Raw genomic sequence first — 19232 nt, 5'->3', positions numbered from 1 at the left:
GATTTAACCACTCAAGTAACTATTGGAGACCTGCATCACTTTGGGGTTGCTTTCTACACCAAGACAACATGCCATGATGTACGGAAAATACTGTTTAAGGCAGCATGAAACCCAACTCACTTACTCTGAAACCTGTGTTTCAGTTTGGAACTTAACAAGGACTTGTTTATAGAGATTTTACTGAGGGAAGCGTTTCTTTTTCATAAATGTGTCAGAATTTGTTGACACTGTTACTTGAAATGAGTCATTGTTTTGAATTGGTGCTCAAAATTATTGGAATTAGTTTGAAAGTCGGGAATATTCATTGCAACTTCAGATCAAGGAAATATATGGCAGCAACAGTGAACCAATGGTCACCTCATTAAGACTTGTTAAATGTGGCAAACGGTCTTTATTCGCCATTAATGCTGGAGAGTTGATCACATCACAGCAAAATGATGTGGTGAATACCCGTACCAATGTATCAACTACTGTATGCCATTTGAATGTAAATCTCACAATAACCTCTGGTTGTTCTATCCCTGTTTGGAGTATTAGTGCCACATTCCTTGGTATGAACATGCAGACACCCGAGGGCAGAATGTAGGTCTGCTTGTGATGCTAATGTTTATCACAATAGACTCCCCAGGGCAGAATGTAGCCTGCTTGTGGTGCTAATGTTTATCACAACAGACTCTCCAGGACAGAATGTGAGCCTGCTTGTGGTGCTAATGTTTATCCCAACAGACTCCCCAGGGCAGAATGTAGGCCTCCTTGTGGTGCTAATGTTTATCACAACAGACTCCCCAGGGGCAGAATGTAGGTCTGCTTGTGGTGCTAATATTTATCACAACAGACTCCCCCGGGCAGAATGTAGGTCTGTTTGTGGTTGCTAATGTTTATCACAACAGAGTCCCGAGGGCAGAATGTAGGTCTGCTTGTGATGGTAATGTTTATCACAACAGACTCCCCAGGGCAGAATATAGCCTGCTTGTGGTGCTAATGTTTATCCCAACAGACTCCCCAGGGCAGAATGTAGGTCTGCTTGTGGTGGTAATGTTTATCCCAACAGACTCCCCAGGGCCGAATGTAGGTCTGCTTGTGGTGCTAATGTTTATCACAACAGAGTCCTGAGGGCAGAATGTAGGTCTGCTTGTGATGGTAATGTTTATTACAATAGAATCCCCAGGGCCGAATGTAGCCTGCTTGTGGTGCTAATGTTTATCACAACAGACTCCCCAGGGCCGAATGTAGCCTGCTTGTGGTGCTAATGTTTATCCCAACAGACTCCCCAGGGCAGAATTTAGGTCTGCTTGTGGTGCTAATGTTTATCCCAACAGACTCCCCAGGGCAGAATGTAGGTCTGCTTGTGGTGCTAATGGTTATCCCAACAGACTCCCCAGGGCAGAATGTAGGTCTGCTTGTGATGGTAATGTTTATCACAACAGACACCCCAGGGCAGAATGTACGTCTGCTTGTGATGCTAATGGTTATCCCAACAGACTCCCCAGGGCCGAATGTAGGTCTGCTTGTGGTGCTAATGTTTCTCACAACAGACCCCAGGGCCGAATGTAGGTCTGCTTGTGGTGCTAATGTTTATCCCAACAGACTCCCCAGGGCAGAATGTAGATCTGCTTGTGGTGCTAATGGTTATCCCAACAGACTCCCCAGGGCAGAATGTAGGCCTCCTTGTGGTGCTAATGTTTATCACAACAGACTCCCGAGGGCCGAATGTAGGCCTCCTTGTGGTTGCTAATGTTTATCACAACAGACTCTCCAGGGCAGAATTTAGGTCTGCTTGTGGTGCTAATGTTTATCCCAACAGACTCCCCAGGGCAGAATGAAGGCCTCCTTGTGGTGCTAATATTTATCACAACAGACTCCCCAGGGCAGAATGTAGATCTGCTTGTGGTGCTAATGTTTATCCCAACAGACTCCCCAGGGCAGAATGAAGGCCTCCTTGTGGTGCTAATATTTATCACAACAGACTCCCCAGGGCAGAATGTAGATCTGCTTGTGGTGCTAATGTTTATCCCAACAGACTCCCCAGGGCAGAATGTAGGCCTCCTTGTGGTGCTAATGTTTATCACAACAGAGTCCCGAGGGCCGAATGTAGGCCTCCTTGTGGTGCTAATGTTTATCACAACAGACTCCCCAGGGCAGAATGTAGGCCTGCTTGTGGTGCTAATGTTTATCACAATCACCATGGAGGCCGAGGCCGATGTACTGCTTGAAATACAGATTCCCACATTACACCAGAAATGCCTGAAACCATTTGATTTTATGATCTTTGTTAGAGTAGGACCCAAAATAAACTTGATTGGTATATTTAAAATGGACCAAAGTAGATATATTAGTTATTTTTTCGTAATTTTTATGAATTGCCCAGCTGTATTTACAGTCATTTTCTACTGAAACTTTGAATTGTCCCCACCCAACCCCCTTTAGTCAATAGTGTGTAAAACACCCCACCCTCCTAACACCACCCACCCCGAATCCTTTCTCGAAAAGCTGTATTTGTCCCTGGCCTATATGTTACTATCGTACTTTCAGTCTGTGTTCGAGTCTGGCGTACAGGCGTTGCTGATGTTCATCATGTGATCACGGGTGATCGCCGACTCCATACATATCACACAGTCGACATAAGCATCTGTCATGAGTTGGCAACATTCTCACGAAACAACTGGGCATGACAAAAATGACAGCGTGCTGGGTTCGAAAGCCTCTGACTTTGAAGAAAAACTGACTGGCAAGCATTTCGCGAGCAATAACGATGCCATTTCTGCTTTGAGCAAGATTTTACACAGCGAGGAGGACGCCTTCGACTCTAGTTTGATCCTAAATCTACTGCACCGTTGGCGAAAGTGTGGAGATTTCAGAAGGGATTTTGTTGAAAGATAAGTAGTAATCAAATCACTAGTCACTAGCTACCGTTAGGATCAGAATGATTCAGCCACATGCTCTGTTCAGGGAGATTCGTCTGATGCTATCTCCTTTATTAAAATTCCAGTTTGATGTTGGGTAATCTGTTTATCAACTATATTACCTAATGGTATGAGAAAAATGGAATATTAAACGCAGTGATATCTAAACTGGTTTGGTTAATTTGCAAGAGACATCCCTAATCATTACTTCACTTATTGCTAAACACACAACACCTTTACAATCCAAACAATGTTTCGCTGAAGATATTGCCTCTGTGTATGGCAGGAGATTCTGTGCAGTGATCTGACGTCATCCGCTACATGACTCACAATGCTATGACGTCAAAACGTTCTGACATTGCTGCAGCGCAAGTGTTATGGCAGTACCGTATTCAGAGATGAACAATTTTTCATTGTAAACCAAAAGTCACTGTGTTCTGTAATCTGATTGGTTGAAAAACATGATCAAATGGTATTAGATTCCCGGAAACTGGAAGACTATTCACTGCGTATTTACACGTAAACAATTGTTTTGTTGTGTCATCAACAGTGGTGACGTCATTCAAATCATATTGTGACGTAAAGTTAGAATGACGTCACAAATGAGCAACTCCAGACGTTACCATGGGAACCAGCTGAAACGGCCAGCTGATGACACTTTACTGCTGTACTCATACTCGATGTAAACGAGTGCAGACAGTAAAACCCCTTTGGTTTACTTTTTTGTTTACAATGTCGATAAACATCATGTGTTGGCCAATTTCGGGGAGTTATTGAGTATTTGAAGCACGGGAATGTTTCATTTGAAACCTCCGGCTGACGCCGTCGGTTCCAAATGCATTCCCGTGCTTCAAATACTCAATAACACCCGGAAATTGGCCAACACATGATGTTTATCTCCTAATTGAAAACTAATGAAGACAGTTGCTAATTTCCAAACTTTTATGACAAATAGAATGTCACCCTCGTGTCTCCTTATATCGGGTGCATATGATAAAGGCAAAAATATCGTCGGTAACTTTATCAACTTGTGTTGATATAATTGATATCAGTAGACACTTGGGTGAGATTTTCTGTTTATCGTCATCTGTATGAAGTGGTAGCTAAGACGTTCTCTTTATATTCTCCGTCCCGTTCAAGACTTAGGCAATAGTCCATTGCATTATGTTCACTTTTCATTTTTCGTTAAAAAATTTTGGAGATTTGTTTCTCTGTGTGTTTTTACACTCTTTAGGGTTTACATTCTACAAAAAACAATGTTTCCAATTTTTCACTTTCTCTTAAAGTGAATAAAACGTCTTTATAATTGGCACCACAAAGTCCATTCCCAGTAGTGGAAGCATAATTAGTTGTAGGAGATTACTGCCATATGAGTTGTCTCCCTTTGTGACCCTGTCCTATGAAGTCAAAATGGCAGAGATGACTGGCAAAACATGACGAATTTGTAGGCAATTTTGTGTCTTAAGGATGGTACCCAGTGGATATCAAGCATGACTTCGAGGTGAGTATAAATATCATTTCAAGTGCTAACATATCTGTCTATATATTTTGATTGAAAATACTTAACAAAATGTGACATCATTTAAATCTATCACATGATACCACTTGCCTCCTTAGCATTGTTTGACTTCTTAGATGTATTTAATATTTTCTGAGCCATTTAGTTATTCATTGATTGACATGTTCATAGTATCTGGCATGCTATCATACAGATAGAGTGTTGCATATTTGCTTAAATAAGTGAAAAGCAAGTGTTTGGTCTTTGTGCTGGTATGCAACATAGGGGGCCCTTATGGGGTAATCTATATTTGTATTTGTACAGTATATGTGCTTAAAGCTATTCTTTCGGTGTTATATATCAAGTATATTACTAAGTCCACATTTCTGACAATATAGAATATGTTTATTTAAATAAGTAAACATGGTTTGGATCACCACAACATTGCCTTTAAGACATCCTCCCTAAAAAGGCCCCTAATATGTTATGATGCAGTCACCAGATGATAATTTCATTACAACAAACAAGAACAATGTTTAATATCGGGTCCTGTGGTGAACAAAATATAAAATATCTAAATTTTGCAAGATAGTTTATGCACTTTGGTGTTGTATTTGTATCCTTTAGTGATTACAGTATATAAAGTTTTTATTTTTGTTATTAATTGTGATTATTTGTTAAAGATTTCTTCCATTGTTTCCATGTAAGATTTTGACTTGCAACTGATCATAATGTAATGATTTGACTATAATTGCCTCCTATCTGGTCATGAATTATGAGGTTTTTGTAAAGATGTTTGCAAGATGATTAATTTAGAATAATTAAAACATTTGGGTTGATATGACAAAAATAGATGAATTATTTTTTATATTTTCAGATCACAATGACAACAATACCACAGCTAAGTCATTGTTGTGAAACAACAAATGAGAAGGACCTTAACTGGAGTTTGTGCATTTTATGTCAAAATGCTACCAGTGACAAAATCAAATTCCCTCTAGTATTCCAACCAAGATTAGAATCTTATGAAAACCTGTTGGAAATTATACATCAACGTGCTACTGTGAAAGATGGACTGTATGTTGATATCTGCCAGAGACTTGAAGGTTGCACAAAGGAAACACTCTTATTACATAAGGCTGTTTGGCACAGAAGCTGCTATTCCAATGCAACTAATAAAGACCAAATACAACGTGCCAGGAATAGAAAACATGAAACTGCATATTTTGACCAAATTGCATGCAGCAAGAGGGGAAGGAAAAGAAAGGTTTCTCATAATGAAAGTCAGTCAGAGTGTTCAGCAATACCTTTCACAAGATCATCAACATCTCCATTTGACAACAATCTTTGTTTCTTCTGTCAGCAGGATGATCAACAGCAGCTTTTCAAAGTCAGGACAGAAAAAGCTGGCTCAAACCTCAGAGATGCAGTTGAGGTTTCAAGAAATCCCTTCCTGAAAACAAGATTAAACTCTGCCATTTCTCCAACTGATGCACATGCGATTGATGTCCGCTATCACAAGACTTGTTGGACCAGTCATGTTTTCCATGTCCTACGCCAGGAAACCAGCAAGGAAAACAAGCAAAGTGAGCACCCAGTTCAAACTGCATGTATAACTGAATTGATTGATTTGGTGGACCTGCAAACAGCAAACAAAGCTTTCTTATCAATAGAGGAAATTGAGAAGACATATATCTCTATGCTTGGAGGTGTTGAAATGTTGGACAAGCATGTGCCTACCTACACAAGGCAGTGGCTGAAGGAAAAGATACTTTCCGAGCTTCCCGGTGTGAAATCTGTCCTTCAACAAGACAGACGGAAACCTGCTGTGCTGTATTCCCCAAACGCTTGTGAGGAAGAAATGGTCCATAGTGCTATTGTGAGAGACCACAGCATGGAAAATATGAAACACATATACCAATCTGCCAAGCTGGTACGCAAGAGCATTGAGACCTTTCAGAAAGAAGATAACAGCAACTTTTCTATGCAAGTTACAAGTACTGTGGATGATGTTCCTTCTGAACTCTACTCTCTCATTCGTTGGATAATGGCAGGAACAAACCTTGAATTCAGCAGTGAAGAAAAGACAAGTACTGTTGACAGAACTGTACTTACAATCTGCCAAAATATAATGTATGGTGTCAAATCCAGGAGACAGGTAAAATATCAACAACAAAGAGAGTCTGGAGTATTTAGATTACGTGGAAAGGAAAATCCTCAGGTGCTTGGATTAGCTCTTGCAGTTCACTACAACACAAGAAACAAGATGATAATGGATCTCCTCAGTGCCCACAACTACTGCATCCCTTATAGGCGTGCTCTCCTTCTAGAAACTTCACTTGCAAATGCTGTAGTTAACAATACAAGACACTTCCAAGGTTTATATGTTCCACCATTTCTTCGAAAAGGTTCATTTGTCTTCTTTGCTGTTGACAACATAGACTTTGCAGAAGACACACCTGATGGGAAGGGAACGACACATGGAACCATGACTGTCATCTACCAGAAGGCTGATGCCTCAGGAGAACTGATATCACAACCGCTTGACATACAGGAGAGCCAAAATTTTACAGTTGCTCCCTATCATACAAAGCTGATCCCCTGCAGAAAACCAGACTTGAAAGCCACACCTCAGTTATCAACAAATGAGACAAAACTGGACTTCAAAAGAGATGGTATTTCAAAAGACTATTGCTTGACACACTTTGGATGGTTAATCGCATCAGTGATGTCCAGAATGAGGGAAGAAAGAGAAGCTAACATGATTCCAGGCTGGGCTGCATACAACTCTTTACTGTCTGATTGCAAAACAATGACTCGAGTGGGTGCTTTGCCATTACTCCCTGAAGTCGCACACGAATGGTCAACACTACTGACAGTAATGATACAGGCTCAGAATCTGAAAGAACTGGCAATTGGAAAAGATCACCCAACTGTTATTTCATTCGACATGGCGCTGTACGAGAAAGTTGTTAAACTTTTAGATTCCAGTCCTGACTTGAAAAGACTGTTTGTGCCCCGGCTTGGTGAGTTGCATGTTGTTATAGCTGCTCTGAGAGCTCTTGGTACATCTATTGAAAATTCTGGAATTGATGATGCCTGGATGGAAGCTGATGTTTTTGGTCCAACAACAACTAGACAGATACTAAAATGTATCCACTACAAACGCTGCCTCCGAGCTCATCTGTACTCTTACACTGCGTTGTATGAGTTAGCACTTGAGGAGTTTTTCAGGAATAAACCCGAGCTGCAGGTAGTCTACTCTGATTTCACCAAGGAAATTGTCAGAGCCTGTAATGTAGATGACAAAAGTGAAAAGTCTGAATCCGTGAAGAATGCAAATTCCAAGCTGCTTAGACGAATTGCCATGGATGACCTAATGACCAAATTTCAGTCCTGGGAGCAAGAGATGTCCAAACATGCCATGTTCAAGTCAATGATGAACTACTTGCACCGAGCTGAGGACATTCTTTTTTTCATTGCTGCATCAAGGAATGCAGACTTTAATTTGCATCTAGAGGCTGGTGAAGAACTGAGCAAACTATTTTTTGCAATGGATCGGATCAAATACAAAAGACTGTGGCCCAGATACTTAGCAGATATGTATGCACTGAGGTCAAAGGATCCATACACATGGAATGAGCTGACTAATGGAAATATATCTGTTTCCAAGAAACGTATCCCCTTTGTGTCCATTGGAGCTGATCATGCATGTGAACAACTTAACAGACAGATGAAGGTACACTCTGGTCTTGTTGGCATATCGCGGAATGCAAATGCAAGACAGCTTTTTTTTCTGGCAGCACCTGAGTTGTCACGCTTAGCCAATGAGTTCATCAGTCAGTTTGGTCTTGAAGCAGCTAAAGTCAATGAGCATCATGACCTAGCACCAGGTGTTATCCAGCGGGACCACAATGCTGTTGACAAAATCAAGAATGCTATCCTGAGTCACGGGAATCCTTTTACTGTTGAAGGGGACAAGCTGCACAATCTCATAACACATGCATATGTTCAAGATCAGTATGTCTCTCAGATACTGAACATAGATGAGACCGGGCAAAAGTTGTATGAAGAATATGTCGCAGAAAGAATCAATGGAACAGTCAGCCTATGGGCTCCAGTGAAGAAGGAAAACAACAATCTTTACATGTCTGACAGTAAGAAGCAAACAGTGAAACTTCGAGACAGAGTCGTGGACCTGAAAGAAACAAAGGACTTGTATGGACGACTAATGATTTTAGCCAGATCAAGTCGCGATATTGACCTGAAACATGCTATAGGAAGCTATGAATTCACGCTGACACCAAGAGCATTCTTTTCTCCGGATGGCATGTTGTTGCAATGTACAGACAAGTCAAAACTCATCAGTTGCCTTGAGGAAATGGGAAAAAGCCATATGATCAGTGATCCAGAAACAGCCCCTCAACTTACCCAAACTGACTCTACAGTGCTTAGGATTGCTGTAGTTGATGGTATGATTCTTCTTCAGAAGATGACACAGTTACCTTCAGCAGTGGAGACGGTAGGGAATTTAAGCTGGTGCTTCAATAACCGACTGATGAGCCTTACAAGAAAATTTGACGAAGTTATTCTTGTGTTTGATACCTACAGACCTGATTCACTTAAATGGGCAACAAGAGAAAAAAGACGTCATGGCAAGGATCCAGTCCAGTACCAAATAACTGATGGAACAAGAATCAAGCACATCACATTCAAACGATTCTTATCTCATGAACAAACTAAGAATGATCTTGCAGAGTACCTTGCAACAAAGACCATTGAGTACAACAAGGATTCATCAAAGGTCTTCATCACTGCAGCATCGGGTAACACAAGAAGTAACAGCAGCATCAACTTTGAGTCAAACAACCATGAAGAGGCTGACACACTCATGATCTACCAAGCCATCTGTTCATCTCAGAGAAACCCATGTGTCTCTGAACTTGTTTTCTTCTCTCCTGATACTGACGTCCTCGTGCTAATCATAGCAAATTATGATCACCTGCAAGTAAAGACATCTATCTGCATGGCATCAGGTGAAGTACAAATAGAGCCTATATGGAAATCACTTGGGGCTGAAAAAGCCAAAGCTCTACCAGCCTTCCATGCTTTTTCTGGAGCAGATAATACAGGTAGATTTTCTCGCGTTGGGAAGACAACTTGGTTCAAGACATTTGTAACAGCCACCAGAGACACCTTTGAAGCTTTACAGCAGTTATCTTGTAGTGAAGATCTTGCTGAAGAAACATTTTCAACATTAGCTAGATTTGTATGTGCTGTTTATTGTCCAAAATCAATCACCCTGAATGAAATTCCTGAACTCAGGTGGTATCTCTTTTGCAAACACATGGCTGAAAGTGATAGGCTCCCTCCAACAACTGGTGCCTTGAGACAGCACATTCACAGAGTTCAGATGCAGGCATGGGTATGGGCTCAAGCTCATGTTGCCAAACAAGTCTTCTTGGACCCAGTGAGATATGGGTATTATAGGGATAAGGATGCTCAGCTTAGACCAGTCACCACAGATGTTCTTCCAGCTCCACAGGCTATTCTCGAGATGGTTCGATGCCAGTGCAAGACAGACTGTTCAACTCAGCGGTGTACATGCAAATCAAAGGACTTACCATGTACTGAACTTTGTCAGTGCAGTAATCAGTGTGAGAATGAAGAGTCTCAAGTTGTGGAAACAATTCCTGATGATAACTTTGATGAACAGCTGTAAATATGTATTATGATGAGTGTTTCTGAATGATCTCTCGTTTGGGGACATTGTGGATATATAGTTACACGATTAATGACAACCTTTCGAATGGAGATATGATGACATGTTTGAAATGGGAATCACGATGATATTGATGACTTGCTGTAAACAGTGTTGTATATTTGATGCTGACACTGTCTGAAGATTGCAACATCTGAGGATAGACATTAACCTATCAATACTGTGACACTGTGGACATTCATGTTCTGATCTTCAACCCGTTGCAACGATTGCACCACTGATCAAGTTAGTAATTTAATTGGTTATCATAACATTCATAATATTCTTGTTTAATACAAGATTAATAAATAAGTATTACAATATACAAGTATCTATAAGTATCTGTGAGTTCAGTGTATAGATATATATCATAAATAGTTGATATGAAATATATAATGTTCAAATGTTGTATATAATAACACATTTCCTCTTCATGTATACACACAGTAATAGTAGCCTTGATACTTGGGTGTATACAAGTAACCATTAACTGCATAAAAATTTCAAATATATAGTGAAAATAGATGCACAATAGCAGTTAAAAGTGAAAAAAAGGTGGCACATTACTGAATTTGGCAGCCATTTTGAAATCCAAGATGGCCGCCAATGGGATGATGGGAAAATTTGGAAACATTGATTTTCATATTAAGTGTAGTGAGTGGTCTATGAATATGCATAATTTTGCTAATCTCCAATTTCTTTGAGCGAAAATACATAATACAATGGACTACAAGCCACAAAAGGTGTTTGTTGTGTTGACAACACGTACGTGTGTTGTTCGTTGTGACAGGCTTTTGTCCACGATGATCTGATGTGGATAGTATTAGTTTGTATTTCTCTGCAATAGCTGGAAGAGGTATCCAGAGATTTACACAATGCATCAGCGTCTTATTTCATTCCCATAAGGAGGTTCCAATGGAAACTATACACCTGGAAATTAATCAAGCAACACCCCAATTTTTTCTATTGGAGCAACTTTGAAGTGTTCTGACAATCAAAATATGCCGGGTTGATATAGTTTGACACTTTTTTATTCAACAGACGATCTCTGACAAACAACTTAAAGGGAAAAAGTATCAAGACTTTGCTTTATTGCAACGAAATCCAAATTCTTAAAACTGTCTTAAATTCATGAAAAAATGGACACAATTTACTATTCATCCACAGACGTTGTTGTCAGGTGTATTAACACAAATGTCACATGGAAAGAAAGAACAGTCATCTGAGAGTCTGCACACCGACTTTCATCAATATCTAGTGTGTCCTCCCTGCGCACGCACCACCGATTCCAGACGCCTCCTCATTCCTTGGATGAGTCTCCGGATCTGATTCTGGGGGATCCTGTTCCACTCCTCATGCAGGGCAGCCGTCAATTCGTTGAGATTATGGACTGGTGGGTCTCTCTGCCTCACACGACGGCCAATAAAGTCCCACAAATGTTCAATGGGGTTGAGGTCAGGGCTCATGGCAGGCCATGGAATTCTGTCAATTGCATTTTGCCGCAAAAAATCATTTACAGCATGCGCCCTGTGAGGTCTAGCATTGTCGTCCATAAATATGGGTCTCGTTGCCAGAGGATGGTTCTCAAAATGAGGTACCACAGCCCTGTCAAGAACCTCCTGTTGGTAACTGTCGCTGTAGCTAACAAAATTGACGTGACAGAAGAGTTACTCCCCTTGCAAAGCTCTCAGATGCGGGAGATAAGAGAAAAACCGGTCAAAGGAAGAAACTCCTAGTAGAAAGTCCTCTGCAGTTAATGTTGACTTGTATATGACTCGTAGATATAAGGTTGTCTCCAACCAGTGTGGTAGTTGCGTTAGGTTCCATTCTTCCCAACAGTCATCGTTTAACTGTCCTCTTTTCCCGAGGAGACACCAATCAACCTTGCTGAAGCGAGGCGTGCAGAAAAATGCGTGCTCAGTTCTTTCACAACATTGATTTGTGATAGACGGTTACCTGGATGTCTTCCAAGAATCGCTTTCACATCCATTTGATCACTAACAAAAAAAGCTCATTGTAAGAGAAAACAGTAGTTCGTTTGTTCATCGCATTTGACCGTCGTAAACTGGGAGTTCCGAGAAGAATCTAGCATGGCAACAGAAACACTTTACCCGCCCGGTGTGTTGGAGCCCGGTGAGATACCCCCAGAACTACTTAATGGTTTGATGGGAAACGGTAAGGGCACAGAACATGTGGATGAGGAACCAGTGGTTGATATCACAATTAATAATGTTGTGTGCAGCTTCAACACAAGATGCCATTTGAATCTGAAGAGGATAGCCTTAGAAGGGTGCCATGTTGAATACAAACAAGAACAAGGTGTAAGTTGTTTTGAAGTGGGGTTGACGGACATGTCATGTGGTGTATGTGGTGTATTGAACGCGAGTACTCTCAGGATGTATTGGTTTGAAACTGTTTCTAATGATGAAGTAACTGCTTTTCTTTAATGGTAAATCATGCTGACGAATATATACGTTACTGCAGAAAATAAATGTGGCACATCAAAAGTAATTAAACTTTAAATGCACAATGAAAGTAATGACAAATATTTATCTGTTTACTAAATAAACATCCTCTCAATACGTTTCTGTGTTTCACATACACTTATCTGTTCATCATTTTCTTTCATGTGTGTGGTACAATTCTGAAATAAATGAGTGTATGTTATATCCATTCCTGCTCTTCTAGAATCACATACTGTCATAACTCCTGACAACTTGTATGGACATATTTGCTTATGGAAATGTGCTAACATTTCAGATGCTTAACATGAAGTTGAGACGTCCATATACTACAGCCAGTATTTGGTCATCAGGGAAGATTACATGCACAGGGGCAACAAGGTGCGGTATTTGTACAAACCTCTTGGAAATACTTTTCATGCCTTTGACAAATGATTTTGGGGTGGGTTAAATAGTTCACATAACATGGTATTCTGATGTCTTGAGGGAAAGAAAAATATATTCTATATTTGAATATTCTTGTTAGTTTCTGTTGCTGCTATTTGATTTCAGTGAAGATGACTCACATCGAGCAGGGAGAAGGATTGCTCGGCGCCTTCAGAGGCTTGGCTTTAACGTACGCTTCACCAACTTTAGAGTAGTCAATGTTCTAGGAACTTGCAGCCTACCATTTGGAATCAAGATAACCAACTTTTCTAAAGCTCACAGAGAAGAAGCAAGGTAAGTTTGAAGGAAACTGATTCAACCTTTGCTCGTTATTATGACCCTTGACATGCTTGGTAGTCATAAGCTTTGTGCATTTTGATCTGAGAAATAGCTGTTTTGAACAGCAACAACACTTGGTCTGATCTTTGTGTTATAATCTATGGGGCTTTGGTCCTGTGAGTTAGTTTTAATGAGACTACAATCTAAAGACACTTAAAAAGTGTATTCTTGAGAACCTTCATTTTAAGTTTCGTTTTGAAACCTGTATATAAATAAGATAAGATAAACTTATTTTTTTTTATTGTTTTGCATTCAATGAGCCGATGGAAAGCACATAACAACAAATAATTTAAAGTATATATACGCATTTTCAAGCTAAATCAGAATATAATGATGACCATAGCATAATGAAAGTACATAATATAATAATCACACATGCATGTGTGATCACATTGTAGACATCAAAATCTGGATACAAAAGTAATTTCCAGTTCTTATTTTCCTGGAAATTAGATTTGTAGTTCAAATCAGTATTTTAATTGAAATGATAAGAAGTCAAATGCTGTTGAACTTTAATGGGTTAAACTCACTGTTTTGTTGAAGTTAAAGTTTAGTCCCTTGGTATTCCTTATTTACCCAATTTGATGGTTATGGTTTTACCTTTTAGTAGTTCCATTTACCATGACACAAGGTGTCAGTGACATTTTAGGAATGTGTTAAATAACTCATTGTTTACAGATGTGAAAGCTGAGTTTCATTGTATGTTTAGCTATGAGCCAGAATTGCATCCAGGAGTGACCTACAGGATTAAGGATCCTAAAGCCACGCTCAAAATCTTCTCCACAGGCAGTATTACAGTAACAGGTGCGTATTTTGTTAAACTGTAGTCATGCATGACAAGTCATGTGAGCATCCTGTTCTCACAAACTATGAACAAATGAAGCTGGAAAGTGCATGTGCTTGTTGTTATTATGTTTTACTGACATTTGTATAGTGCCAATATCCAGCTCAGCTTTTGATTTTCTTGTGATCATTGGATGTCAAGTTCAAATGGAACATTGTATTATCAGTCACAACACCTGGTGGATCCTTCAACTCATGCAGCCACTAAGGGCACTGAGGAAATGTGACTTTCCCATCCTTATGAGATACCCATTCACAACTGTGTGGACTAGGACACATATAGTCACTGCACCTTCTTCAAGTTTTACTGCACCAAACTTGGCACATACATAGTTCTGTTGGTTTACTGGTGTCTTTTGGTAGTTTTGGAATTCTGAATAAAATATTTTTGGTGTTTCCATGGCAACAAGTTTGACGTAGACTGAAATTGGTAGTAGTGCCCTTTTCCAGAGCAGAACTCTAAACCTGTTTATTATATCTTCAGCAAACTTTGTACATAACTTGGTCTAGTGGTGCCTTTTGGTAATTTTTTAATTCTGATTGAAATATTTTAATGTTTTGAAAATGGCTGATACTGGTGTCAGCTGTGCTGGGTTGGATCCCAGGTGATGGGGTTTTAACTGATCACAATTATGAAGACTGTTTGGTCTTGAGCCATACCTGCGTCAAAAGTGTTGTAGTTATATTTGACCTGAGACACTATGAGTTTGCATCAAAACTGAAATTTTCATGCAGTGAAATAACAGAAAACTTGGAAATATTGTTTAGATTGTAATGAAATGAATTCACAGTCAGATGAATGTCACTGTAGTAATATGTCCTTGCTGTTGTTCTTACTTGACTGTTTCTTTTCATTTGGATTACAGCTCCATCAGTAGCAAACGTCCAATCGGCCATTGAGCACATCTACCCCCTTGTGTTGGAGTACAAGGCGGAGGAAACTGAGATTGACCGTGAGACCCTGCTCCGTGAAAAGCGGTTCCTGGAAGGGAACCATGCCATCGTGAGCACACGCAGCAAGGGTCAGAGGTGCTTCACATCAGTTGAATCAGATGATGATGACGCCCTTGACACCAGTGATGACAGTTTTGACAGCGAAGAGAGTCAGGATTAACCCATGTCTTGTTCCTGTATTCCATGCTGTGTTTGAGGAGTGAATGATTTACAGCTGCATCACAGGAGCAAGAAATACTGCAGCAGTCGACTGATGCTACATACATGTGTGTGAGCAGCTATGTAGAGTGGGTGTTACTGACACAGTATGCTAATCCCAAGCTCAGCGCAAAGACAGATTGTTTTGTGGTTTATCAGACAAGGAGGCAAATGATCGTGCAGGCAATGAACAATAACATATGGATGTTACTTTAGACTTGTTACCACGATTACTGTACAACGACATATTTTCACTATGTCTGTGCGGCATATTAAGAACTCTAATTGTTGTCTAGTAAAGTGCTTGTGGTGGGATACTTTTGTACTGATATTTCATCATGTTTCATACCTGTGGGTGATCTAGACTGACATGAAATCAGTCCAGGTTAACTCTAATTATTCTCATCATTTGAACAACTAATTACCAGATGCTGATCTTGTTTCAGTTGTACTAGATATTTCACTATGTGCACCTTTGTTGATATAATCATGTGGTCATATTCATACCTACAGCAAATGGTTAAATGGAGTACATCTGTTGTGTCAGTTGGAGTGTTTGTGGCTGTTTTTCCATGACGACATGAAACCAGGATGTGAGTGTGTACACGACGTAAGTTATGTGTCAGAGTGTTGTCTTCACAATTTCGTGTCAGCATGTAACAAGTGACTAAAAGTTGGAGGGATTACAAGACTCAACTTACATACAGTTTCCTACAGAATGTGCCCCCATGGCGTTTGCTCAGAGGTATAAGTATTTATGGCTGAATCTTGCAGTGGTCTCTTGCTTACACATGTAATTACATTTCTGAGGCCTAGGTTTAAAGACAAACAATTTTTGTGGTATTTTCTGGCTTCCTGAATATTTTTGTTTTGTAATTTCTGCAACTCAGTAATGGTAATTATGCACATATTTTTTTAAATGTTTAAGTTTTTTCAAGTGTTTGAGAATTTTGTAGGTATGCACCAGTTTTAATCGTTGCAAACATTTTTCATATAACAAAGGCAAGAATAGCTTACTTCAAAGTGAAATCAGTTTATTTAACCATTGACTGGAACATAAAATATTAAAAGTTTCATTTGTAAATCATATTTTCTTTTTTGCAAGTAGTATGGATGCCTGAATGCTTAACCTTCTGACATGACCCTACTTATGGCCCCTTTGTCACTTAAAAACATTTCCAGATACCAGTAATTTGATAAATGTCTGGAGAATGATTGTTTGGTTTGTTTAACTGGTTTCCGAGTTGACAGATGGGCCTATGATATGTAGAACGAGACGTGCCTCCGTACCAAGGGCAAGTGTGAGCATCAGATAGGTAGTGGCATGTCATTTGAGTCAGTACACAGGCACAGACAAGAGGGGGAAGCCTCATGTCCATGTATTTCTAGAGGTTTCCCCAACTTGATCCAGTGGATATGTTTGTGAGATGTATGTGCTGTATGGGTGTATCATAGTTTGCACCATGTTTGTACTACTTGCACACTGTTTTGCTGTAATGGGTATTCTTGAACATAATTTTCACTGTTTATCCTACCTTTGAAAACTGTTGCATTTATCATCTTTAATTCAAGTTCGTTTAAGTTTTGTTGGTTAAAATTTTCTTGTTAACATATGTATAAAAATAAATTGAAGCATGTCTCATGTGTATTATGCATGTAATTATCAACATTTCAGGTTTGTTGTGACAAGGTATTCCATTTGTTCATGCTTGTGTCAATTTTTTTGTTAAATAAACGACAAAAGTGAATCTCATGTTTAGCATCCTGGTTAGGCAATAATTCTTTCATTGTTACAACCGCATTTATTGACTTTCTTGTAGCATCCCACTTGTAGATTTCACATCATAGCGCTGTGTTAGACTGTCATTGAAGAAAAAGAGTGTGCCAGACCATCTAAATAGTGTGTTAATCTTTTGGTTCATGTGTTTTTTATTTCCGCATTTCAGCATTGTTATGTGGTAGCCATGGATACCGGACAATCCTGATGAACTACCAAGGCCATGGAGAACACTTGTACAGTTAGGGCACTGTGATCATGCACCTAGCATCCACTTTGGTTCAGGATGGTTTGGAGGCTTGCGTTGGTCATAAAGTGAGTCCTGAGGGGCACACCTCCCACAATGTAGTTTATAATAGATTTGAAGGCTTTATGTTGTGTACCGCCATCATTGTACTACAGAACAAGTGCTATCTTATACAGTTTGAATGTTATGAAAACAATGCCATGGTTTTTCACAAATTTGTTATCAAAATATTGTGACAAATAAATTGTTTCAAAGGAATTATTTGTCTTCATATGTTAAAGGCTCCTCATGAGTTTGTGGTGCAGTGAGCAAGTTTAGTTTTATACCAAACTCTGCAATATATGGCGGCGATCTGTAATTAATTGAGTCTGGACCAGACAATCCAGTAGTCAACAGCATGAGCACCACTTTGTGCAACTGGGAACTGATTGCTTGTGGTGTGGTGCAGTGAGCCTGACCTGATCCTGTTGCTAACCTCTTACATCGCCTTTTGTGGTAAGACCCAAAAGACCTGTTTCATGGGTTTCGTGGTGCAGTAAAAGTGGAAGAAACATGATTCATTCAACTGAAGTATCTGGTGTTTGTATGACATTTTCCCTCCACGTTTGTTCCCATGTTTTCAACTTGGAATAATCAGACATGGTTTGATTAAATTGTTTGGCATAAACATTTGACAGCACAAAGGATCAAAGATGAAGATCATTCTTTTCTATTGAATTTTGTCACTAGATTGAAGCCTGAGTCTAGAGAGTTCAAACACACAGAATATAATTTATGTGGTCAGTGACAATAACGATCGAAGAGCTTGTACAAAGTTAACTCTCATCATGCCCAGCTAGGGGCTGTGGTTAAAGGCCATGCTAAAGACCAAGGTTTGATTCCCTGTTTTGGTATAATGTGTGATGCCAATTTCTGGTGTTCCCCCACCATGATATTTCTGGAATTTTGTGAGAAATGTTGTAAAACTCAACTCACTCACACTTGTCTTGTTACAGCAAGAAAGTCTGATTAGACTTACCTTCCTTGATTTCCATACAAGGCAAATATTATTATTATTATTATTTTGCTAATATTTGTATATTGTCAATATCATGTTCAGTTACTCAAAGGTGCTTTGTTTACTGGATGTCCATCTCAGTGCCACATTTTCAGGCTCAACACCCTGGGGATCATACAACTCTTGCAGCCTACTAAACACACGCAGTTAATGTGGCTTTTCCATCCTCACTGGGTACATAGTCACAGTACTTTGTCCTTGTTCACTGTACACTTCTGTACCTGTAACTAGGTGTTTGAATGTATTCATGTGACTACCATCTGGTCAACTATCAAAAGATTTGTGGGTCCTATTAAGTGCACAGGGTTGTGTACTGCACAGTAAGGTTTGTGACAACACTGAAAGTGTCTGCACACAAAGTTGACTCCAAGGTTTTTACGCCCGGTCACAGACGGGCTTGATCCATCCGTCTTGTCCAACACCTTAGACTGCCCTCCCGCCTAAACTGTTAATACCAAAGATGATGCTCCAAATTTTTCCAAATCATGTTTCTAAAATGGCTGATACTGAAGTCAGCTGTGCTGGGATGGATCCTAGACCATGGGACTTTAACTGATCACAATTATGATGACTGTTTGGTCTTGAACCATACCTGCATTCATGTGTTTCAAAAGTGTTGTAGTTATATTTGACATGAGACACTATGAGTTTGCATCAAAACTGAAATTTTCATGTGCACAAAGTTGACTCCAAGGTTTTACCACCTGATCACTGGTGAGCTTGATCCTTGCACCTCTATGCTTGTCCAGCATGCATTTGTTTGGCAA

At 39.7% G+C, this 19232-nt stretch overlaps 1 protein-coding gene across 1 annotated transcript; it reads left to right on the top strand.

Moving 5' to 3' along the window:
- The first annotated feature begins 11825 nt into the window (after nt 1-11825).
- LOC137291140 (TATA box-binding protein-like 1) lies at nt 11826-17665 on the top strand. Its single transcript, XM_067822425.1, has 5 exons — nt 11826-12483; nt 12923-13005; nt 13177-13344; nt 14099-14193; nt 15099-17665. The coding sequence occupies exons 1-5, from the start codon at nt 12253-12255 to the stop codon at nt 15344-15346; spliced, it is 825 nt and encodes a 274-aa protein (XP_067678526.1). The 5' UTR covers nt 11826-12252; the 3' UTR covers nt 15347-17665.
- The last annotated feature ends 1567 nt before the right edge of the window (nt 17666-19232 follow it).

The sequence above is a fragment of the Haliotis asinina genome, chromosome 7, assembly GCF_037392515.1.
Source record: "Haliotis asinina isolate JCU_RB_2024 chromosome 7, JCU_Hal_asi_v2, whole genome shotgun sequence".
In the NCBI taxonomy this organism is placed as follows: domain Eukaryota; kingdom Metazoa; phylum Mollusca; class Gastropoda; order Lepetellida; family Haliotidae; genus Haliotis; species Haliotis asinina.
This window is presented reverse-complemented; position numbering and strand designations above follow the sequence as displayed.

Coding starts and splice junctions, on each gene's coding strand:
- LOC137291140 (XM_067822425.1), top strand. CDS start 12,253: ATGGCAACAGAAACACTTTACCCGCCCGGTGTGTTGGAGCCCGGTGAG. Junction 12,484..12,922: donor AATACAAACAAGAACAAGGT/GTAAGTTGTTTT, acceptor CTAACATTTCAG/ATGCTTAACATGAAGTTGAG. Junction 13,006..13,176: donor ACATGCACAGGGGCAACAAG/GTGCGGTATTTG, acceptor ATTTGATTTCAG/TGAAGATGACTCACATCGAG.